Source organism: Oncorhynchus keta, chromosome 10 (assembly GCF_023373465.1).
Source record: "Oncorhynchus keta strain PuntledgeMale-10-30-2019 chromosome 10, Oket_V2, whole genome shotgun sequence".
NCBI lineage: Eukaryota > Metazoa > Chordata > Actinopteri > Salmoniformes > Salmonidae > Oncorhynchus > Oncorhynchus keta.
The window spans coordinates 46,007,816-46,032,748 of record NC_068430.1 but is presented as its reverse complement, the minus strand read 5'-3'; the positions used below and the strand labels follow the sequence as shown (position 1 = coordinate 46,032,748).

The window sequence follows — 24,933 nt, the reverse complement described above, 5'->3', positions numbered from 1 at the left end:
TTTGACATTCACCTACAGATCTGTTATCGACATATGATCATTTGTTTTATGAGTGTAGGTCACAGGTGAATTGTGTGCCATTGTTCCATCCATACTTAATCCTGCATTAAAGTAACTGTCCAGTGAAAATCTCACTTTTAAAAGTGAATATTCTGTTAACTCATACCCAAATAATGTTGTTGACTCACCCTATACTCATATTTGTGGCCAAAGCATAATTTGGAGGGGGGAAAAAACACTTCAAAAGCCCCACCTCAAACTTGTATCTATTACCTCATTGAGGGTGATGTGAGCTGGCCAATCAGCGGTCTACTCACGTTATTATTTTTTCAACGATCGATTATTTTCAGACCTCAGCTGAATCTGGTAATGAATGGTGTGGCTGTTGAACAAGTTGAGGAGACAAGTCCTGTGTAGCCCAGTCGGGGTTGTGAGTTCAATTCCCATGGGGAACCAGTATGAGAGAAAGAAAAGGTATGAAAATGTATGTACTCTTATCCAGAGCGATTTTACAGCTCCGGATAAGAGCGTCTGCTAAACGTAAAAACGAGACCAAATTACTTTGTGTTACCTTATCTATCATATGCTCTGCCTTTTGACACCACACCCCATATAGCATGTTCTGCAAGCTCTAGTTGTGTCTTATCCTGATTATTGTTGCGTCACTTCATGTTTCTACAAGAAACGTTAATGTGTGGGAAATTCCAAATGGTTTGCTGAGACAACTTACATACAAGACTGACACATACACTTAACCCACCAGACATGCTACCAGGGGTCTTATCACAGCCCCCAGGTACAGAACCAATTCAAGGTAACGTACAGTATTATACAGAGCCATGAGTGCCTGGAACTCTCTTCCATCTCATATAGCGCAAGTGAACAGCAAAACTGGTTTAAAAAATAAAGCGACACCTCACGGCACAATGCCTCTCCCCCCATGTGACCTGCTTGTTGCGTGTAATGTACTGCTGACATGTATGTATAACTGATAGATGCACACACACTACATGTACATGTTTTTAAATGTGTGTCAATTGTAAAGTGTTTTGTCTGTAATGTCTTTTTCGTTGTGTCGGACCGCAGTAAGTCTAGCTGTTTCCATTGGCGTCGGCTAAAGGAGATCAAAACATAAAAATACACCCACACCAAATAAAACATTGTACATTGTAAGGAAAACCATTTATCTCATATTGTAATGAATTATAGACCGTATTTCATAAACATCTGGAAACACTGGATAGTTACTTTAACGTTGATGTACACTAGGTGGCAGCGATGTCCTATACTTCTGCGCTAAGCAACCTTGAAAGACAATTTTGTTTGGACGCAAATTAGTAGCTGTTAAATCAAGCACATATCTCAGCAGATATATGAGACTACGCCCCTATTCCATCTCGAACTAAATGTTGACATTATTTGTAAATGCTGTCTTTTCACACAAGTTCAAAAATACAGGTTTGAATTTATGCTCTTGAACGCACCTCGCGCTGGGGTCCTCGACTGCAACGGAAGTGACCGGTGTTTTTCTGACGGTTATTGCTATCAGAGATCTTTTGGGACGTCCATAATCCTAAACCCTAACCTTAACCCATTTTAAATGTCAACGTAAATGGGGATCCCAGATTGCATTTTCTGACAGCAGCTAATTTTAGCATCAGCTCGCCAGTTCCGGCTAGTGCTATCTGGAATCCTTGGGACGTCCCTACGCGAACCCAACCCTTACCTAACCCATTTTACACTTAAATTTCAATGGGGGATAGGGACGTCCCAAGCATTCCAGTTTGCTCCCAAATGGCTTTGTTCGAAATGCTTAAAAGTCGATATTGAACCAAGGAAAAATTGCAAATCTTCAATGCAAAGCCACAAAGTAGGGTACCATATCTGCCAGATCGTGAAAAGAGCATACTAATACTTTTTTTACATGGACAAATTATTAGATCACCCGTAAAAAAGGAAAAAAAGACGTTTCTTTTTAATGCACTGCAAAAATGAGTTTAGACCAGAATGAAGCACTCTCCTAACTATTTATTGTTCATGCAGTGAATCCTGCAAGAGGATTCGCCCTCATTTGTATAATTATTTTGTAATATATCTGCAGGTATTCGTTGTTTTGAGCAAAAATAAATAAAAATAAACCAGAAGCTGTATGTAAATCAGGGAGCCAAATAAACGTCGCTTTCTGGTTTTCACCGATGCGATTCGGGTTCCGACCAAAAAGATCCGTTCAAAAAGAACGACCCATCACGAGATAATGTTAGGATCAGCTTTCCAGTGGGACGGTCAGTGCTAACCGGAATCCTTGGGATATCCCCACCCTTAACCATAACCCTCTTTCCATTTCAACTTCATGGGGTAGGGACTTCCCAAGGATCCCGGATAGCACGGACCCCATTCGGACATTGGAGTGGTTGTGAATCCTGGCTGTCGTAACGTTCGCTGAGGACTTTCCCACCCTTTATACGCCGTAAACTGTAAGACTGCTGCTACGATCCTTACCAACGGGTAAGTCATTCAACGCACGGTGAAGTGCCTCGACACCCTGCTGTCCTGTTTACTCGCCAGGTCAGTGGCTCCTTGGCAAACTGCTAGTCCGCTGCTAACTACTGTCGTCAGCAAGCTGTCATTGTGATTGTGGGGGAAGGGTGCTTTTTTGTTGTTGTACAGCAGTGGCAAATTAACGGATGGAGTTCTTGAGATCGGCTGGGGAAACATTGACAGTTACATTGTAAATTAACCGAGGGAAATCATGTGAAATAGCTTTGTGTCATGTTGTCATTTGCCAGTGTTGTTGTTAGCTAGCTAGCCAGTTTTAGCCGGGATGCTACCGTTCCACAGACTGCCTGCCAGTCATATATATATACTTTTTTTTTGTAAGTGCCTGTCATTTAGTGGGACAGCAGAGAAACCACTAGCAGCTTCTAGACTGGTTTAAGAGTTGTAACACAGTTGTATTGCATATGATTGCTCTTCATTCCCATCAATCTTCCCTTTTATATTCATTGATGTGAGTATCAAACTCAGTTTCTTTGCATTACTTTTTGACTGATATACTGTACCAGTCAAAAGTTTGGACGCCTACTCATTCAAGAGTTTTTCTTTATTTTTTACTATTTTCTACATTGTAGAATAATAGATAAGACATCTAAACTGTGAAATAACACATATGGAATCATGTAGTCATCAAAAAAGTCTTATAAACAAATCCAAATATATTTGATGTTCTTCAAAGTAGTCACGCTTTGCACACTATTGGCATCCTCTCAACCAGCTTCACCTGGAATGCTTTTCCAACAGTCTTGAAAGAGTACCCACATATGCGGAGCACTTGTTGGCTACTTTTCCTTCACTCTGCGGTTCAACTCATCCCAAACCATCTCAATTGGGTTGAGGTCAGGTGATTGTGGAGTCCAGGTCATCTCATGCAGCACTCCATCACTCTCCTTCTTGGTCAAATAGCCCTTACACAGCCTGGAGGTGTGTTGGGTCATTGTCCTGTTGAAAACAAATGATAGTCCCAATAAGCGCAAACCAGATGGGATGGCGTATCGCTGCAGAATGCTGTGGTAGCCATGCTGGTTAAGTGTGACTTGAATTCTAAGTAAATCATGACAGCGTCACCAGCAGAGCACCATCACACCTCCTCCTCCATGCTTCATGGCGGGAATCACGCATGCAAAGATAATTTGTTCACTTACTCTGCGTCTCACAAAGACATTGGAACCAAAAATCTTAATTTTGGACTCATCAGACCAAAGGACAGATTTCCACCGTTCTAATGTCCATTGCTCGTGTTTCTTGTTCCAAGCAAGTCCCTTCTTATTATTGGTGTCCTTTAGTAGTGGTTTCTTTGCAGCAATTTGACCATGAAGGCCTGATTCACCCATTCTCCTCTGAACAGTCGATGTTGAGATGTGTCTGTAACTTGAACTCTGTGAAGCATTTATTTGGGCTACAATTTCTGAGGCTGGTAACTCTAATGAACTTATCCTCATGAGTGCCAGTTTCATCATAGCGCTTGATGGTTTTTGCGACTGCACTTAAAGAAACTTTCAAAGTTCTTGAAATTTTCCTGATTGACTGACCGTGTCTTAAAGTAATGATGGACTGTTGTTTCTCTTTGCTTATTTGAGCTGGTCTTGCCATAATATGGACTTGGTCTTTTACCAAATAGGGCTATCTTCTCTATACCACCTCTACCTTGTCACAACACAACTGATTGGCTCCAACACATTAAGAAGGAAAGAAATTCCACAAATGAACTTTTAACAAGCCACACCTGTTAATTGAAATGCTTTCCAGGTGACTACCTCACATGAAGCTGGTTGAGAGAATGCCAAGAGTGTGCAAAGCTGTCATCAAGGCAAAGGTTGTCGCAAAGGGTGTCGATTTTGAAGATTCTCAAATATAAAATATATTTTGATAATTTAACACTTTTTTGGTTACTAGATTATTCCATGTGTAATTTCATAGAATGATAGAGAAGACATCAAAACTATCATGTAGAAAAATAAAATAAAAACCCTTGAATGAGTAGTTGTGTCCAAACTTTTGCCTGGTACTGTAGGTGCTAATGTTGCAAGTGGAAGCTAGCCTGTTGAGAATGACCTGGGGTCTGACCTGCTGTTTCTGCATCAGATAACGTTACATTTGCTGCTTTTGCTTTAAACAACAAGTTGTCTAATGGAGAAACTGACTGATGCATGCCTGATCTGCAAAATTGCACATTGGCCCACGTTGTTTTAGAAATCTTTGGTCAGTGGGTCATAAGAAAAGAAATGGGTCTGACCACTTTCCAAAACTTTAGGGTCCACTGTTGTCGAGGATTTCTGTGGTTACTTTGTGCAAGTTGTGACTCTCCAATGATATGGGCCGGCATTCTCAGTGGCTAAGACACAGAATAAGAATACTAGAATGGAAATTAACCTTCTTATGATGGGATAAAGGTCAGCCATTTTATTCAGGGAGTTAGTCAACCATAGTTTGCCAGTGCTGTGATAAGATATTGTGTCAAATAATATATTTTAAAGGTGATTTATACTGAAAATGTGCATAAAACCTGTATAAACTGTATTTATAACTATATGACTATTTTAGCTTGACAATAATTATATTACGTAATTTGTGTTATAAACTGGGTGGTTTGAGCCCTGAATGCTGATTGCCTGAGAGCCATGGTAAATCAGACCGTATTCCACGAGTACGACAAAACATTTATTTTAGCTGCTCTAATTACATTGGTAACCAGTTTATAACAGTAATAAGACACCTCGGGGGGGGGGGGTTTGTGATTTATAGCCAATATACCACGGCTAAGGTCTGTGTCAAGGCACTCCGCGTTGCGCCATATACCACACCCCGTTGGGCTTTATTGCTTTACACCATGCCCAGAATGGACGTGCACCATCGTGCAGAAATTTATTTTGTCCCCCCACCAAACGCGATCACGACACGCAGGTTGAAATATCAAAACAAACTCTGAACCAATTATATAAATTTGGTGACAGGTCGAAAGCATTAAACATTTTATGGCAATTTAGCTTGCTAGATTGCAGTTGCTAGCTAATTTGCCCTGGGATATAAATGTTGAGTTGTTATTTTACCTGAAATGCACAAGGTCCTCTACTCGGACAATTATTCCACACATAAAATGGTCAAACAAATTGTTTCTAGTCATCTCTCCTCCTTCCAGGCTTTTTCTTCTTTGGACTTTATATGGCGATTGGCATCTAACTTTCATCGTATTTCCATGACCGACCTAAGTTCATCTTTCAATCACCCACGTGGGTATAACCAATGAGGAGATGGCATGTGGGTGTCTGCTTCTATAAACCAATGAGGAGATGGGAGAGGCAGGACTTGCACCATGTTCAGCATCACAAATAGAACTGACTTCTATTTTAGCACTTGGCAATGCAGACACTCGTTGGCGTGGCGAGCAGTGTGGGTGCAATGATTGAATAACGTATGTATACATTTATTTTGCAAAGCTCGCGCACACGACTTAAGCGGAGTGATCAGCATGTAAGTATAACATATATCTTAATCCCGATTTTACTTATGCAGGAAAATAAAAGTATGTCTCTACTGCCATTCATTCCAATTAGACTGGTTTGGAATTCTCCCTGGCCAATATGGGTCCATTTTTACCCCCATTCTGGCCATTCTGGAACATTGACGGTTATAATGACAAAGCCCCTCTTGTAATTTAATAGGATCTCTATGGGCTAAGATTTGTTTGAGAAGCTTCATGTTTAGTGGAGTGTGACGGCAGGACCTGCCATATCCTGCCCCATCACGTCTTTAAGACTGTGGCTGCACAGTGTTTTGTAACTCAGAACTGGGTGAAGAGGAACGTACTCGTGCACTTGTGTGCGTATGGCAATAGATAACACGGCGGGGTCCTAGGGTTCATTTCTTATTCTCACTTTCATTCTCAACCCTTTTTCTAGCTATTCCACCACATCCTTCCTTCCTTTCGCTCATTTTCACTCAAATGAGAACTTACGTGAAATGAAATTAGTTTAGTAAAACAGTTAAGAAGCAACTGGCAAGAGAGGACTACTAGAGCAAACTGAACTCCCAAGTCCCATTTCAGCACCTAGCCTACATGTAAAGCCAACCTCACATGATCTGTTCTCTCCTCTTCCTCTTCAGTGTGCGGCCCCATTGTGGATCCCCAGCCTCAGAGAGCAGCGGTGGGGAGGCAGAGGGCACAGCGCTAGCAGGGCCATGAACGTCACCGGGTACCAGCAGCAGCAGGGGGGTTTTCGGACATGCCGAGGCACACTCAGGGAGAGGGATCCTAGGCAGGGTGTGGGCATGGAGACAGCCTGCTGCCTGGCCCCTGGAGCCCTGCGCAGACTGATTGAGCTGCCGTCTCCCCCGCTCAACCGCCACCAGCTGAAGAGACTGGAGGAACACAGGTACTGTGATAGAAAAATCTAATATTTACCTTTGATCCGATGATCATATGTGTTTTATAGATGTCATTACATCAAACTAGGGATGCACCGATATTACATTTTTGTCCGATACCGATATCCGATATTTTCCTTGCCAAAAAACCTGATACCGATATTTTTACATTTTAGCAGCCTTTTAAGCATTCTAGAACAGTTAAATAGTTGAAACACACACTGACCCAAAAGTTATTTTGTTGGCATTTACATATGTCCCCATTACCAGTAAAACATCATCAAAACCTATTTCTTTCACTTACCTGCTGTGCTGTTTCGTTGTACATTTGTTCAGTCATTTCATTCTCAACCAGGATTTCATCATACATGTCAAGTTTCAGCTCTGTCTGTCCGTGGCCTCTTCCTCGGTGCGCACTGTCACTGTGTCCGTTTCCATCTTGTCCAGCTGTGTATGTAACATTTCACGTAAACCCTGTTTCTTGTCTGCATCGAAGTAGAGGTCCTTGTACCTAGCATCGAGCATGGTGGCGACACAGTAAAGAGGCAGTAAAGAGAATGTCACCGAATCACTTGTTCACAGTCTCTAGTAGAGTACTCTTCCAACTTAACCCCACGGTCTGTCTGCAGTTTTGTTGAGCAGGCGTTTCAATGCCATGACAGAGGGTTTCACGTCCGCTGCAGACGCAGTTGATGAGCTTATTTCTCCATTCAGTTGTTCGAATTGAGCTAGGGGTGTGTTCATGTTGCCAAGTTTCAAACATGTTCGCAAATGCCATTGAAATGGCAGCAGCGGTATGAGAACCAGCACATTCTTGAGTATGTATTACGGCTTTCCTCAGTAGGAAATCCTCGTCGACCCACTGTGCTGTCAGACTCGGCATACTCATGGGGCTGACATCGCTGGTCCAAACGGTCGGGATGGCGGGAAGCTAATAGCAGTGATGCCCATAGCAAGTAGCTCATGGATGTGCGTTTTCAACAATACTGTGTAACTCCGGTAGGGCAACATCTGAAAAATAGTGCCTACTTGGTAGTGTGTACCAGGGGCTCGAGGTGCTCGACCAGTCGGCGAAAGCCAACATCATCCACGACAGAGAACGGTTGATTGTCAAGGGCAATGAATTCCATTATCTTGGCGTTAATGGATTTTGCCTTTGAGTTGTCTCGCTGAAATCTTACTCTTTCAAGGACTGCTCCACTTGTTAACTGCTTGATCCACACAGCAGACATTGTGGGCTAGGTTAGGGATGCTGTGTTGCACGTGTATGGCCTGTCCCTTTGCGGAAAATCCCATTTACATCGGAGCCTGCATTGTTTGCCGAGCATTACTAAGGGAACAAATGATTGGATCTCGAATACATCCTTTAGATAATTCAGAAGATTTTATTTTGGAATGTTATTGTTTTTCCGCACAATCAATCATAACTGAGTGTACAAAACGTTAGGAACATCTTCCTAATATTGAGTTGCACCCCCTTTTGCCCTCAGAACAGCCTCAATTTTTCGGTGTCAAGCGTTCCACAGGGATGCAAGATATTGTTAGATATTACTGTACTATCGGAGCTAGAAACACAAGCATTTCGCTACACCCACAATAACATCTGCTAAACGCATGTCTGTGACCAATACAATTCGATATGATGCTTCCCACAGTTGTCATGTTAGCTGGCTGTCCTTTGGGTGGTGGACCATTCTTGATAAACACGGGAAACTGTTGAGCGTGAACCCAGAAGCGTTGCAGTTCTTTACTCAAACCGGTGCTCCCTGGCACCTGCTACCATACCCCGTTCAAAGGCACTTAAATATTTTGTCTTTCCCATTCACCCTCTGAATGGCGCACACACACAATCCACGTTTCAATTGTCTCTCAAGGCTTAAAAATCCTTTAACTGGTCTCCTCCCCTTCAGCTACACTGATTGAAGAGAATTTAACAAGTGACCTCAATAAGGGATCATAGCTTTCACCTGGATTAGGCTGATCCGTCTATGTCATGAAAAGAGCAGGTGTTCCTAATGTTTTGTCCACTCAGTGTATATCTGGCCAACATACTCAACCCACTGTAAGTTTCCTGTACAATGTGGGAAATTCTGAACAATTTGCCAAGGCAAATGTGTGTAGAGCCATAAGAAGATTCTGCTTCGCATTGAAGATATATATTTTTTAATGTCTTTGCTGCGTTCCCTGGCCATCAAGCTGTCCATATAGTCAAGTAGGACTTTTACAGGATTGCAGGAAGAGTAGGCTGCAGTCAGTTGACTGCCAGCGATACTTTGCTAATCTCAAATGAATCAGTCTAGGCAACATGATTAAAAAGTAGAAAATTGACTAATTCATCTCGCAGATTTTCCAAACGTGATTGACGCTATAGATGGGACACATATCCCCCTTTCAAAGACCCTCTGGACCAAATGACTGAGACTACCTGAATATACAATCTTATTAAGTGTAAACACACAGGTAGCTAGCTATTGAATACTGTCGCCTGCACCTTCACCAAACCAAATAATTTCCCGAAACAGTCATTCAATTCAATGATCTTTCTTACTACTTTGGTCAGATGATCTGGGACTCCCATGGTCTTTACAACTAAACTACTGTCACACCCCTCACTATTGTCATTGGTTACACTAATTGCACTGTGTGTCTACATAACCTGGTTCAAAGTATTCATGACATTACCCTGAGGAAGGCACAGTGATGCCGAAAACGTTGGTAAATACCCATTAAATCGGAGTGTGTGACATTCTTTATTTTGATAGTTTATAGTTACAACTAAACAGAAGACATTGTTGCCCATGTTGTCATGAAAAGCACTCTGTCGTCAATCAATTATTATTCCTCCAACAGGATATGGAATGGGCCTACCACTGCCATTGTGACACAGGCTACTTACTACAACTTACATGTTAGGTTATAGCCTTAACATGTAATATCACCCGCGTTGCCATAAAAGTGCTCTGTAAAGTGAAAGCGTTATTACTAATCACCCGTGTGTATAAGCTCGGCCTATTACATATTGGAATTGTGCCATTTCACTTACGCATTGAATCGGTCTGCAGTTTTCTGCCAGGCTCACTCTGGCTTTTGCGGCGGTCGGTGTATTACTTTTTGGGTAAATATGGGAACGTATTCGTTGTGTGTTGTTTCTTGTTCGAGAACAATATTTCACAAGTCTAGGTCTTTTGACTCAACCAATCTGCGCATCGCTTCGCCTAGTAACTTCAACGAGATGCAGCTGTTCCCGGTACCAAGAAATCCCAGACTCCCTTATCTGGTTAAAAGAAGCCAAATATGTTCAGGGAATCTTGAATTTGTTAAACCTTCTTTCCGGGATACTCCACTCGTTCCCCCTCTACAGGTACAGCAGTGCAGGTCGCTCCCTGCTGGAGCCTCTGATGCAGCGCTACTGGGAGTGGCTGGTGGGCCGCGTGCCAGCCTGGATCGCCCCCAACCTCATCACCATCGTGGGCCTGGCCACCAACGTATTCACCACCCTGGTGCTGGTCTACTACTGCCCCACCGCCACTGAGCAGGTAACAATGGCAACAATATGGCACCTGTCCAGGTAGTGTGTACGTACTACTGTACTGCCCCACCGCCACTGAACTGGTTGGTTATACACCGCCTGGCTTAGTCCCCTGGACAGGTACAGTTTGAGAGTTTGAAGTAAAATGCTACCGTATGGTATTTACCTAGACAGACAGACAGACAGACAGACAGTTAGTTGTTTCGTCTCAAGGTTTTTTTTTCTATTAGCAACAGTTTTCATGGTCTCTTTGTTTCCCCTCTCTGCTGTCGAGGAGCGTTTTGGTATAGCTCAGGCTTTCTGTTCTGGATGAACACCCCGTACCCATAGCTCATACAGCTAGTCTGCACCTGATTCCACGTCCCCCAGCCCCCTTCCCGGCCCACACGCCACACCAGCACCACAGCAGAGATGAGTGCATGCTAAGGACAGGGAATAGAGAGGACACAGCAAAACATGCAAACTGTTAAGCTTAGTAGTTCCCCTCTAGAACCGACAGCCTACAGTAACTTCCCACAAGGGAATATAATTGGTGATATCAGACTTCAAAGTACATGGAATTAGATTACATTCAAACGAATACTTTGTATACAAGAGCCATTACCAAACAGCCCAATGCAGTATAATGCATTTTGTTCATCCATAGACTTTGTGCTTTGTGGGTTTAGCTCTGGCTGTTTTCCTACAAGTTCAGTCCACAACACTAGTGTGGACTGGACTTACAGTCTCTACTTATTTTATCATAGAAAGGCCAGTCTAACCATGGAAGAAAACATGTATTAAGCCTATAATATTGATGAGAATTCCAGCTTTCCCAGCTAGCAGCTGACTGTATATTTGACCGTTGAATCCACTAATAACTTCCAAAAGTAGGCCGAGCGTTATCTGCAAGGCACAACATGGCCTCATCTTAGGGGTCTCTTTAAATGCCAGTGTTATTCTACCCTGGTCCTGGAAGCCCATAGGCCGTGCAGGTTTCTGTTCTTGCCCAGCAGTAACACACCTGATTCAAATGATCAAGGGTTTGATAATTTGTCGATTAGTTGAATCCAGTGCTGTGATGGAACAAAAGCAGACCCTGTGAGTCTCCAGGAGGCAGGATTGAAGAGCTTTAGTGTCAGCTGACTTCCCCTGTGCTGCTAAAGCAGACTACGGCCTTAACAGGCAGCAGCTAAAATGTGGGTTTGAGTAGTTAGTTAGGAGTGTAATTAGGAGGATCTGCAGGGCGTAACTTTGTTTTCCCTTTCTATAAATAGTGCTCTGTCTCTAGTTCTCCTCCTCTTCCTGTTTCTTTTTTTAGGACAAAGGTTGAGAAATGGCTCTGCGCGCATGTACTGTATGCTCACAGTGTGGAGAAACTGGGGAGAGTGAGACAAAGAGAAGAGGGACTTCAGTAGAGTTTAGTACAGAGAAGACAGGCTTGGTAGGGTACTAGCTCTAGAGGGAGAGGTGACTATGTACAGACGTCCTAATTATATTGCCTTTACAATGTCCATACTCATTGTTGTAAGCATGATTCGACACATGACATCACAGGTCTTAGTTATGTTAACAGGATGCTAAAACATTAGTGGCAGCACTGTTTCACAGCCCAGAGAAAATTGTATTTACCTAACATGCTGCAGTAGTCAGTGTCCTGTTTTCTGATGGCCCAGGTCAGGATCGTTAAGGACAGACTGCCCCGTGGCTGTGGGTGTATTAGTGCTCTATAGGAGTCTATGTGGGTCCCGTGTGGCTCAGTTGGTAGAGCATGGCGCTTGCAACGCCAGGGTTGTGGGTTCTATTCCCACCGGGGGACCAGTATGAAAATCGATGTACTCATTGCTTTCTGTAAGTCGCTCTGGATAAGAGCGTTTTCTAAATGACTGAAAATGCCAGGCGTAATGAGTAAACAGTAAAGCTGACACAGGGTGTCGTGTTCTCTTTTGCTGAGTTTCTCACCATGTCGTGTTTGAACAGAAAGTATACTTGCTCTATGGGCTCTTAGTTTCACAGCCCTTGTTAGATTTCTCACGCCATTTTTAATTCCTAATCACATGTTTCATGAGAACAAAGAGGCAGTCGGTAGATCTTTCCACCCTGCTCTACTTTTCAACATCCCCCATGCCCCACGAACAAACTTTCCTTCCGCAAACCCCCTCCCACTCCCCATATCCCTGTTTTTGGTGAGAGGGCCTGAATTAATTTTTAAAAAGCGTAATTTATCGGGGTATGAGCCAGATTGTGACACTCTGCAATAACAGGGTTATTTATATGAATGCCAGATTGCCAAGCCTGTAAATTGTAGGCCGTGTCATATTCCAGTTGGTTTTAGTCTGTGTATAAGCTGCTGTCATCTCATAATAGACCCACTGAGTACAGAACAGGAAATGAAGGCAGACAACATTGATGATGCTGTCAAACTCTTTCCGTGCTGATTGGCTAATGAAGGACCAAGCTCTGCAGTGTTCCAAAGCTGTTGAGAGGGAAACAAACTATACAAGTTCACAAACATCTCTCCTTTGTGTAGCTGTAGCCTACATCTGCCAGAAGGTCATATTTTATGTCAGATGATGCACTATTGACGATAATACCCACTGGTTCTCAAAGAGCACAACTTCTAAATGTCTTGTGGAAATTACCCTACCATAACCAAACATGTTATATTTTTCCATTGGGAGAAAGGAAGTCATAAGTATTCACGAAGTCCCCCATTTTTGTGACTTCCTTTTTCTTCAGGCACCTCTGTGGGCATACCTTCTGTGTGCTGTGGGCCTGTTTGTGTACCAGTCATTGGATGCCATTGACGGGAAGCAGGCCAGACGAACCAATAGTAGCTCTCCACTGGGTGAACTGTTTGACCACGGCTGTGACTCCCTCTCCACAGGTACAGCTGCCCCTCTTGTGTGTCTGTGGGTTTGCCCTATTAGGATTTCATTGAATCTGTGCTTCTATTTCCTCTCTCTCTCAGTGTTTGTGGTCCTGGGCACCAGTATAGCAGTGCAGCTGGGCACCAACCCTGACTGGATGTTCTTCTGCTGTTTCGCTGGCATGTTCATGTTCTACTGTGCCCACTGGCAGACCTACGTCTCTGGCACCCTGCGCTTTGGCATGTGAGTTTGTCTGCGCTCCAGGGAGAGGAAGTTGGGAGACAACTGGGTTAATAGTAATAATAGATTTATACTGAACCAAAAAATAAACGCAACATGCAACAATTTCAAAGATTTTTCTGAGTTACAGTTCATATAAGGAAATCAGTCAATTGAAATAAATGAATCTCCTACTTTATGGATTTCACATGACGTGGTCACAGATGCCTTTAAAAAAAGGTATGTCGTGGATCAGAAAACCAGTCAGTATCTGGTGTGACCACCATTTGCATCATGCAGCGCAACACATCGCCTTTGCATAGAGTTGATCAGGCTGTTGATTGTGGCCTTAGGAATGTTGTACCACTCCTCTTCAATGGCTGTGTGAAGTTGCTGGATATTGGCGGGAACTGGAACGCGCTGTCTATCCAAAGCATCCCAAACATGCTCAATGGTGACATGTCTGGTGAGTATGCAGGCCATGGAAGAACTGTGACAATTGTGTACAGATCCTTGCGACATGGGACCGTGCATTATCATGCTGAAACATGATGTGATGGAGGCGAATGAATGGCACGACAATGGGCCTCAGGATCTCATCACGGTAACTCTGTGCATTCAAATTGCCCTCGATAAAATGCAATTGTGTTCGTTGTCCGTAGCTAAAGCCTGCTCGTACCATAACCCCACCTGTGGTTGTGAGGCCGGTTGGACTTAGTGACAGATTCTCTAAAACAACATTGGAGTTGGCTTATGGTAGAGAAATTAACATTAAATTATCTTGTAACAGCTCTGGTGGACATTCCTGCAGTCAGAATGCCAATTGCACGCTCCCTCAACTTGAGACATCTGTGGCATTGTGTTGTGTGACAAAACTGCACATTTTAGAGTGGCCTTTTATTGTCCCCAGCACAAGGTGCACCTGTGTAAGGAGCATAATGTTTAATCAGCTTCTTGATATGCCACACCTGTCAGGTGGATGGATTACCTTGGTAAAGGAGAAATGCTTACTAACAGGGATGTAAACAAATTTGTGCACCAAATTTGAGAGATGGAACATTTGGTCATGTGGTCCTTCTGTAGCTCAGTTGGTAGAGCATGGCGCTTGTAACGCCAGGGTAGTGGGTTCGATTCCCGGGACCACCCATACGTAGAATGTATGCACACATGACTGTAAGTCGCTTTGGATAAAAGCGTCCGCTAAATGGCATATATTATTTATTATTATTATTATTTCTGGGATGTTTTTTTTTTTCAGCTCATGAAACATGGAACCAACACTTTACATGTGTCGTTTTATATTTTGTTCAGTATATTTTGTCTGGGTAGCTATTTGGTTAAATATTTACCTATCTGCAGTGACTCGGTACAGGTGTCCTTGTATATAGCAAAGTTATCGTTACTCATTGTGTAGCTATTACTTTTATTATTACGGGTTTTACTTTTCTATTATTTCTCTATTTTCTTTCTGCATGGTTGGGAAGGGCCCGTAAGCAAGCATTTCACTGTTAGTCCACACCTGTTGTTTACAGATCATGTGACGAGGAGTGCTACTGAAGGAATATTGAAACATACACTACTGTTCAAAGGTTTGGGATTAGAAATGTCTATGTTTTCCATGAAAACATACATGAAATTAGTTGCAAAATGAATAGGAAATATAGTCAAGATGTTGACAAGGTTATAAATAATGATTTTTAAAAATTGAAATAATAATTGTGTCCTTCAAACTTTGCTTTCGTCAAAGAATCCTCCATTTGCAGCAACTACAGCCTTGCAGACCTTTGGCATTCTAGTTGTCAATTTGTTGAGGTAATCTGAAGAGATTTCACCCCAAGCTTCCTGAAGCACCTCCCACAAGTTGGATAGGCTTGATGGGCACTTATATATATATTTTTTTTAAATAAAATTTACCCCCTTTTTTTCTCCCCAATTTCATGGTATCCAATTGTTAGTAATTACTATCTTGTCTCATCGCTACAACTCCTGTACCGGCTCGGGAGAGACGAAGGTCGAAAGCACTTCTTACGTACCATACGGTCAAACTACTCCCACAACAGCTCAATAGGGTTGAGATCCGGTGACTGCTGGCCACTCCATTATAGACAGAATACCAGCTGACTGCTTCTTCCCTAAATAGTTCTTGCATAGTTTGGAGCTGTGCTTTGCGTCATTGTCCTGTTTGTAGGAGGAAATTGGCTCCAATTAAGCGCCGTCTACAGGGTATGGCATGGCTTTGCAAAATGGAGTGATAGCCTTTCTTCTTCAATATCCCTTTTACCCTGTACAAATCTCCCACTTTACCACCACCAAAGCACCCCCAGACCATCACATTGCCTCCACCATGCTTGACAGATGGCGTCAAGCACTCCTCCAGAATGTTCTTCTTTGTGATCTGAGCACCTCAAACTTAGATTAGTCTGTCCATAACACTCTTTTCCAATCTTCCTCTGTCCAGTGTCTGTTTTCTTTTTTCCATCTTAATCTTTTCTTTTTATTGACCAGTCTGAGATATGGCTTTTTCTTTGCAACTCTGCCTTGAAGGCCAGCATCCCGGAGTCGCCTCTTCACTGTTGACGTTGAGACTGGTGTTTTTGCGGGTACTATTTAATGAAGCTGCCAGTTGAGGACTTGTGAGGGAGGCGTCTGTTTCTCAAAATAGACACTCTAATGTACTTGTCCTCTCGCTCAGTTGAGAGCTTCGGTTTCTTGGCAATTTCTCACATGGAATAGCATTCATTTCTCAGAACAAGAATAGACTGACGAGTTTCAGAAGAAAGTTCTTTGTTTCTGGACATTTTGAGCCTGTAATCGAACCTACAAATGCTGATGCTCCAGATACTCAACTAGTCCAAAGAAGGCAAGTTTTATTGCTTCTTTAATCAGACCAATATTTTTCAGCTGTGCTAACATAATTGCAAAATGGTTTTCTAATGATCAATTAGCCTTTCAAAATGATAAACTTGGATTAGCTAACACAACGTGCCATTGGAACACAGGAGTGATGGTTGCTGTTAATGGGCCTCTGTACGCCTATGTAGATATTCCATAAAAAATCTGCCGTTTCCAGCTCCAATAGTCCTTTACAACATTAACAATGTCTACACTTTATTTCTGATCAATTTGATGTTATTTTAATGGACAAAAAATGAGCTTTTCTTTCAAAAGCAAGGACATTTCTAAGTCACCACAAACTTTTGAACGGTAGGATACATGTTTGCTATTAGTGCATCATGATTGGTTGGGAGAGCTGTGGTCAGTTGGACAGTGTTTGGGTGAGGACGGTCCATAGGGCAGCTGTGTGGCTCTGTGCTTATGGACAGAGTTGATGACTTCTGACTAACCTCTGCTCTCTGCCTGCTCCTCTCAGCATTGATGTGACTGAGGTGCAAATCTTCATTATAATCATGTATTTGCTGGCCGCTGTGGGAGGATCCGCTTTCTGGCAGTCACTGGTAATTCTGATTGGCTCAAACTTCCACTGATTGTCTGTTGGTAACTGAAATGAATGGCATAACTGAAAGTTGAAACTGAAACAGTAACTACTATTATAATGGTGGAGTTTCCTGCATTGGTTTGTTCTAATTCTTTGTGCAGTATGATTCCTTACCATAGTAAATGCAATTTCACTTTGAGTAAATGAAACCGTTTTACTGACAAGTACCCATCTTACTAACAATGTTCAGAGCTGTTTTCATGTACTTAACATTCAAGTGGTGGTGACTGGTTGTTGTTTTGTAATGAATAATATCTTGCTCTGTCACCTTCACAGATCCCAGTCATAAACATCCAGATGAAAATAGTTCCAGCCATCTGCACTTTCCTAGGCGCCATCTTTTCCTGTACTAATTACTTCCGGGTTATATTTACCGGAGGTAAGGGCAAAAATGGATCCACAATAGCAGTAAGTCAACACTCGCGCTCAATTCCAAATCGACCTGTAGCCTAGTCCCTGACCTTCATGTAGATGGGCATATCAACTTAATGGTAGTCACTCCTTGCCCTGATAGACTCAGATTTTTTTTCTCTCCGTATTGCTCACATATTTCCAGTCCTTTAAGATCTACAGAAATGCCTATGGGGAAGGGGGAATCTGACAGTCCTTCTCCCAAATTCCTTCACCAACACTGACACAAGGTAGTTCTCAATCACTGTGTAGGCTTCGCCATGTACCTTCTAGAGATGGTGAAGCTAGCTTGATGCCTAAGTGCTTGTGTGCTGGTTTCATCCATTTTACAGAGCTATCTATTAGCTTCATAGGAAATGAAGGATGCGTGTTAAGACTGTCGGACCTGATCTCAGTTCAGTTGGCGGAGCGATATCAGTGTTCGTCACAAGGAAGTAATTACTTTATATGTTTTCCTTCGGGAGGAAATGTTATGTTATGTATGTTATGACCCCTAGTTGTACACAAATTATGAGGCCATCTGCGTTCTATTAAGGTCCTTACTACTGAATAGTGTCTGTTCCAGGTGCGTAGAATTCTAAATAAGAATACTGGAAGAGATGGAGACCCGCACTGTCAAAAAAAAAGGAATAAATCCAAAACTGAGGCTTGAACGCAAAATAAAGATGTTTGTTTCGGGAACCATGATGTTTTAATAATCATAGTGCATAAATGAAAGGTGATAACAAAACACAAATGTTTCGGCCTAAGGTGATGGTGGATTATATACACCAGCATTCATTACTGTGTGTTTTCTTTCACCCTAACTGCACTCTCATGTCATTCACATACTGTACCATTGTGGCCTATTAATGTCGTTGATTATACAGTCTCTCTTTTCTCCCTCTTCTCCAGGGAACCAGTGTCCTATCTCCTGTGTTACATATAGGCTCAGTAATAATACTGGCCATGATGATCTATAAGAAGTCAGCTATCCAGTTGTTTGAGAAGCACCCCTGTGTTTATATCCTGGCCTTTGGCTTCGTGTCGGCCAAGATCACCAACAAATTAGTTGTAAGTGTGGCGCGCTGCTAATTGGTGTAATGCAATACCTGTGCATCCTGTGTAAATGTGCTTGGATGTAAGAACGTTTATGACGTAAATGAATGTCATCAATGAAAATGTGCTTGCTGATTGGAGCATGACTGTTGCCTGTGTCTTGTTTGTTTTAGGTCGCACATATGACAAAGAGTGAGATGCATCTCCATGATATAGCATTCCTGGGGCCAGGCCTGCTGTTCCTGGACCAGTATTTCAACAGTTTTATTGATGAATACCTGGTGCTGTGGATTGCGCTGGTGAGTACACACACACTCGCACATTTCCATGACGTAGAGGTCTATAGTATCTGAGCAAGTCCAGGGTGAAGTTATGCAACAACAATGCATGAGGGCATGCAATCTGCAGCATGTGTTTTAATGACAACATGTATCTTTGAAATTAACCATCAGTCTAATCATATCCAACACTAATTGTATTTCACTCTGAAAGGTATAAAGACTTACTGTGCATTTTTCAGAGGCACGTGTTTTCAGTCTACTGCCACGTTTATTTGGAACTAGTCGCAAAACCCTTTTATACTTTTATCTTCGGCATCATCTAGCCATCTACACACTGGATCCATTCTGTACAGTTGTGTTGATCAAGTTATCTTGTTTCCTGACTCTTCATTTTCTCCTCTTCTGCTTTCCGTCTGCAGATCCTGTCTTTCGTTGACTTGGTGCGTTACTGTGTCAGTGTTTGCAACCAGATCGCCTCCCATCTTCACATCTTTGTCTTCCGAATCAAGCCACTGACCCCCTCCACCCTTCAGTGAGGGCACGGACGCCATTACTGTCTATTGCTCTTTCTTTCTCTCTCTCTTCATGTTAGTTAGTAAGTTGTTGCTCTTTCACCATTTTTTTGTATTTGTTGAGGCAGGGTCGGGGTGGATGTGTGTGGAGCTATTACCAGTAGAGGTGGTGAATGTGGGCATAAATGAAATATAATGAGTTAATAATAATGATGATGATGATAATAATAATAAGTTATTGTCCATTGCTACTTTCTGTAATTTGTGTTGATTTCATCTTGTTACAGTAATCAGATTCCTGGACAAAAATAATGCTTTCTCTTTTTCTGAAATGAATAGTCACATTGGACATGTACTGAATGCTCTTCTCTGTGTCAGAGAGGGTAAGTAAGTGCAAGAAGACTGCAAGGGGCTTGAAAAGGTGCTACCTTATTCATTTAATAATGATCATTATTATTTTCTTATTGAACTTTAAAACAAACATTTCATGTGTTGACAGTGTGTTTGTTGGTTAGTTGTTCTCTGCAAGGAAATGTTAAGCATCAAAAGAGATTTACACAGGTTGTCAGTCTGCTTTCAGTTTTGTTTCGTAAGAGTGTTGTGTCTTTATTAGATGTATATATCATTTTGCAATATTTGCATAACCTCACTTTTCGGTTTCACAAATATCAAACTATTCGGGTGTTGGTATTTGTAGTGTTCTTTTATTTAAAAAAAGTTTTTCCTGGCAATACGGTATCTTATCAAACCTACAAAAGTGGTACATTTACCTTGCAATTACATTCAAATGATGGGATGATTTCTGTAATATATTACAGATATAAACTACTTGACTAAAAACAAATTATTGTAAAGATACAAATTGTATTGCACATTTGAAAAGATAAGTGTCTCAAGCCTTGCTTCCCTGAAATGGCTCAAGCATACATTGTCTCCAATGCCACCAAAATTACAGTGCTTATGGCACTACATGCAGGTTTGCTAGCGCTTGTCTGGAGATTCTGTATATCTAGTTTAATATTGCTTTTAAATAGTTGAATGTATAACATATAATTTACATTTTTAGCAGCAAAGTTTCTTGCTTTTGAATTGTGTGCCTGTTTATTATTGTATTGTCCTGTTGCACCTCTGCCCCCAGATACTGTCGTGTTGCATTTGTCTCGGGAATGCTCAACGAAAACTAAATGCCAAGTGTTATTGAAGAAAGTATTGTGATTTTTGTCCCCCCAAAAAGTAGTGTCATTCTCATTGGAAGCTCAAGATGTTGTCTGCGCTTGCTCATATCTAGAATCTAAGGACATATTTTAATTTTCATAAAATTATTTTGCAATTTATTTTTAAATGACCTTGTAACACCTCTACGAACAACTTTCTTTGTGTAGAGCATTCTGTCCTGTGCCAGGTCCACATACAGCAATTGATAGTGTTTTGGGAGAATAGGGGAGTTTCAATGTGACAGAAAAATTATATTCTAACTGTGCCCTAATATTATTTGTCTGTACAACGTTTTTACCTCTATACCTGCAGTCTGCTTATAATTCACCATCAGAATCAATAGAAACTCTGTCATTTCAATGAAAAACAGACTTTATTTCTGTGTATTTTTATTGAGCTCATTTGACAATGTGTACTAGTAATTTTCAGACAAGTAAAAGGTTGCCTTAAACACAATATTATTTTTTTCTTCTTTGGGGAGATAAAGGTTTAAACAAATTAGGGGCATGTTGTCTCTGTGTGTTTACTGGAAAAGGCTTGTGTTTTCTTCCTTGTTACTGTTTTCTTTTAGCCAGACCGTCAAGCTCAGGTATATTAGTGTGCAGAATAGTATGTTCATAGGCTATGAGAAAATAACTTCAAGATCACTTGACAATCTCTCCCTCACCTACCAATGCAAATAAAATGTCATTCACACATGTAAGAAGCTACTTGTTGCCTGTGTTATTTGTAACAAAGGTTTCTACACCGAGTGTACAAAACATTAGGAACATCAGCTCTTTCCATGACATACTATAGATTCAGTGCTCGACTTGGGCAGGAGCTCACCGAAGCTGAGAACTGGCACCTCAAATGTTCTACTGATTGAACTTCTGTAACTCTTATATTAGCTTGTATTGTGGAGCTCCTACACCTAAATATAAACAGTACCGGCACCAAAAATGAGTACCGGCACCTATTTCAGTCTAAGTCCAGCACTGCATAGACTGACCAGGTGAAAGCCAAATCCACTTCAGTGAAGATGAAGGGGAGAAGACAGGTTAGAAGGATTTTTAAGCCTTGAGACAGATTGTGTATATCTGCCATTCAGAGGGTGAATGCCTTTAAATGGGGTATGGTAGTAGGTGCCAGGAACACTGGTTTGAGTGTGTCAAAAACTGCAACACTGCTGGGTTTTTCACGCTCAACAGTTTCCTGTGTGTATGAAAAATGGACAGCCAGCCAAATTGACAACTGTGGGAAGCATTGGAGTCAACATGGGCCAGCATCCCTGTGGAACGCTTTCAACACCTTGTAGAGTCCATTCCCTGACGAATTGAGGCTGTTCTGAGGGCAAAAGGGAGTGCAACTCAATATTAGGAAGGTGTCCCTAATGTTTTGTACACTCAGTGTATATTTACAATAACAGATGGTCTTAATTCCTGACAACATTTTAGTAACGAGAAGTCTTATGTTCTCCATAACCCCCCTCTCGATCAGGGATCAATTAAGTAGATTAAACATATGAAACCAGAACTCCAAAATATGAAGACAGAAATAAGAATTTAAGTGAATGACATCCCTCTGACTTCAACACTTTCAGTCTGGAACCCTCAGCTGACACAATGTTGATCTTTTGAATGAAGCAGTTCACAACAGAAATGCAATGTTACATGTACACAACACACAAGATTTCAAAAGTTATTTGCAGATTACTGGATCAGGTAGATGTGGTTCCTGAGATGTTTAACACTTATCTGGAAATTGTAAAGTTCTATCTGAAACACATCCATAAACTAAAGTAGAACAGGCAACCCAGCTTAGAGATATGTACAAGCATTTCGATGGAGTTAATTCTTCTCAGCTCCCTGCATTCTGCAGAGACTTGTGCACTGTAGCCATCTGTTGCTGTTATTAGAAATGGTATTGTTTGTTGAACTAAATGAAATGTTCTAAATAGAACAGTTAAATAAGTATTTTCTAAATAGCTCAGTTCATGCTCATAGTGCTCATGCCCATAGTATGCTAATATTTTAAAATGGCACATATCAATTTGTATTCTTAGCAACGCTTCAGCTAAACAAAAGGGTCAACCATCGTAAGGCACGTGAACAATAAGTTAGTAAATTGACCTGTCCTTTTACTTACTGTGTCACTGAGAATCTTTTTCTGAAACAGTGCCATCTCCTGGCGCAGCTCGCCCTGTGCAGCACCCTGCTGGCTGACATGGGTCTTCTCCATCGTATCAAGGCTCCAGCCCAGCAAAACAAGGTGGCATGAGAAAACCAACTGAGACATAGATTTAAAATCACCATGTTAAAGAATACTATGAGATAATATACTTGGATGTATACTTGAATGTACTGCTCCAGCAGCTGCTTGAGAGTCTTCAGTCTCTGGCTCTGGGAGGCCCTCTTGTGCTGAAACATCTTCTGCTGGTGCTGGAACATACTCTATGGGAACACATACAGCACCTACAGTTAGTTCTAAAAGATGCCTTAGTTACTCCAGTGTTACTCTGTAAGTAGCTATAGAATAGAAATAGGTACAATATTTTCTGTCCTGACAGAGCATTTACCAGTAGTTTCTCCTCATTATCCTTGGACTTCTGCACATCTGTGTCCCACTGACTGAAGACTGCATTGAACTGGGTGCAGTAATCTTCTGTCACTTTACTCCTGCGGGATTGATATCATACAAATCAGGTTACACACACACACACACACACACACACACACACACACACACACACACACACACACACACACACACACACACACACACACACACACACACACACACAGACACACACAGACACACACACACACATAGACACTTGCACCCTCCTTTCACTCTACACATCTCATTACCTGTCTCTTTGTTGGACCCTCCATAACTGCTCAATCTTCTGATGGCTAGTCTTCACAGAGGACTTAGTGAACGTTTCCAAACGTTAGCGTTTTGCCAGGAAGGCTTTGTTGATGTCCGCTGGCAGTAAAGAGAAAAAGAGGCTCACAGATGTAATGCATAGATCATTGATGAGAAACAATCGCCGTACCAATCAGTGTGCAAGGCCCAGTGGTGGAAAAAGTAACAAATTGTCATATTTGATTAAAAGTAAAGATACCTTAATAAAAAATTAAAAACGACTCAAGTAAAAGTGAGTCAACCTGTAAAATACTACTTGAGTTTTAAATATACTTAAGTATCAAAAGTAAATGTAATTAATAAAATATACGTAAGTATCAAAAGTATTAATCATTTCAAATTCCTTACATCAAGCAAACCAGATGGCACCATGTTCTTGTTTTTAAAATGTACAGATAGCCATGGGCACATTCCAACACTCACACATAATTTACAAACTAAGTATTTGTTTTTAGTGAGTCTGCCAGATCAGAGGCATTAGGGATGACCAGGGATGTTCTCTTGATAAGTGTGTGAATTTGACATTTTTCCTGTCCTGCTAAGCATTCAAAATGTAACGAAGTATTTTTGGGTGTCAGGGAAAATGTATGGAGTAGAAAGTACATTATTTTCTTAAGGAATATAGTGTGATTTATATTGTCAAAAATATAAATATTAAAGTAAAGTACAGATACCCACAAAAACTACTTAAGAAGTACTTTAAAGTATTTTTACTTAAGTACTTTACACCACTGGCAAGGCCAGAGTATGAATATGAGGATAGAAAGAGAGAGATTAGAGACAAATCTAGTGGAACACACAATACCTCCAAATCTGTCCAACATGGTCATCATATCCCCTCTGTGGAAGAGGAAGACATTATATAGTTATTGAATGATAGCAATAGCAACCCATGAATTAAATCACACAGGATAATACTGTATGTTCACCTCTGATAAATAAATGTCACTTTGTGACAAATGCTTGGCCTACCCTTTGGCATATCTGACATATGTTTCCTTCCTCTCAAAGCCTCTGCCTCAACTACTGTAAATAAACAATAAAGAAAGTAGACTATTAGATATTATGTCATGTGTAAAAACATGCACATTATTTTAGGCTACCAGTTTCCAGGACTAACAAATGTTACCTGGCAGGTTTTCATTGTTGAAACTCTCCTTGAAGTCCTCCATATAGGGTTTGCCTGAGTTGGTTATAGTGCCTTTTGCTTTGCCTTTCTGAGCATGTCCCTTGTGCATTGCCATTTCTTGCTGGTTTCTGTGGATTTGGAAACTAGAAGTGCTCCTGGGTAGAATAGACCAACCTTTTACTGAGACACAATGTACAGAAAATGGTGTACGGTGCAATATATATATATATCCAATATGGAAAACGTACTGAAGGTAGTGCAAAAGGAATGGACTAATTAACAATGGGATTTAAAAGTATTTTCAAAATATTTTTAAGTATATTATTACAATTATTATTAATATTGTTATTACTATTATTCATAATAGTAGTATTATAAATACGGTTCTAGTTATTTGTATTCCTGTTGTTACCATGATAACTATCTAGT

At 41.3% G+C, this 24,933-nt stretch overlaps 1 protein-coding gene, 1 non-coding gene and 1 pseudogene across 4 annotated transcripts; 2 read left to right on the top strand and 1 right to left on the bottom strand.

The window, feature by feature from the left end:
- The first annotated feature begins 91 nt into the window (after nt 1–91).
- On the top strand, nt 92–21,178 carry cept1b (choline/ethanolamine phosphotransferase 1b). Of its 3 annotated transcripts, none has more exons than XM_035778364.2 (10): nt 92–474; nt 6,658–6,926; nt 10,280–10,454; nt 13,166–13,313; nt 13,398–13,539; nt 16,886–16,970; nt 17,288–17,419; nt 18,317–18,475; nt 18,634–18,759; nt 19,161–21,178. In XM_035778364.2, the coding sequence occupies exons 2-10, from the start codon at nt 6,733–6,735 to the stop codon at nt 19,275–19,277; spliced, it is 1,278 nt and encodes a 425-aa protein (XP_035634257.1). In that variant the 5' UTR covers nt 92–474; nt 6,658–6,732; the 3' UTR covers nt 19,278–21,178. The 3 variants fall into 3 exon arrangements, with proteins under 3 accessions (XP_035634257.1, XP_035634256.1, XP_035634255.1); XM_035778363.2 differs by lacking the exon at nt 92–474 and adding an exon at nt 2,146–2,565; XM_035778362.2 differs by lacking the exon at nt 92–474 and adding an exon at nt 2,148–2,505.
- Nucleotides 12,173–12,245, top strand: trnaa-ugc (transfer RNA alanine (anticodon UGC)). The gene has a single exon. It is a non-coding gene; the product is annotated as a tRNA-Ala (tRNA).
- Nucleotides 21,083–24,619, bottom strand: LOC118388842 (synaptonemal complex protein 3-like; annotated as a pseudogene).
- Between the last annotated feature and the right edge of the window lie 314 nt (nt 24,620–24,933).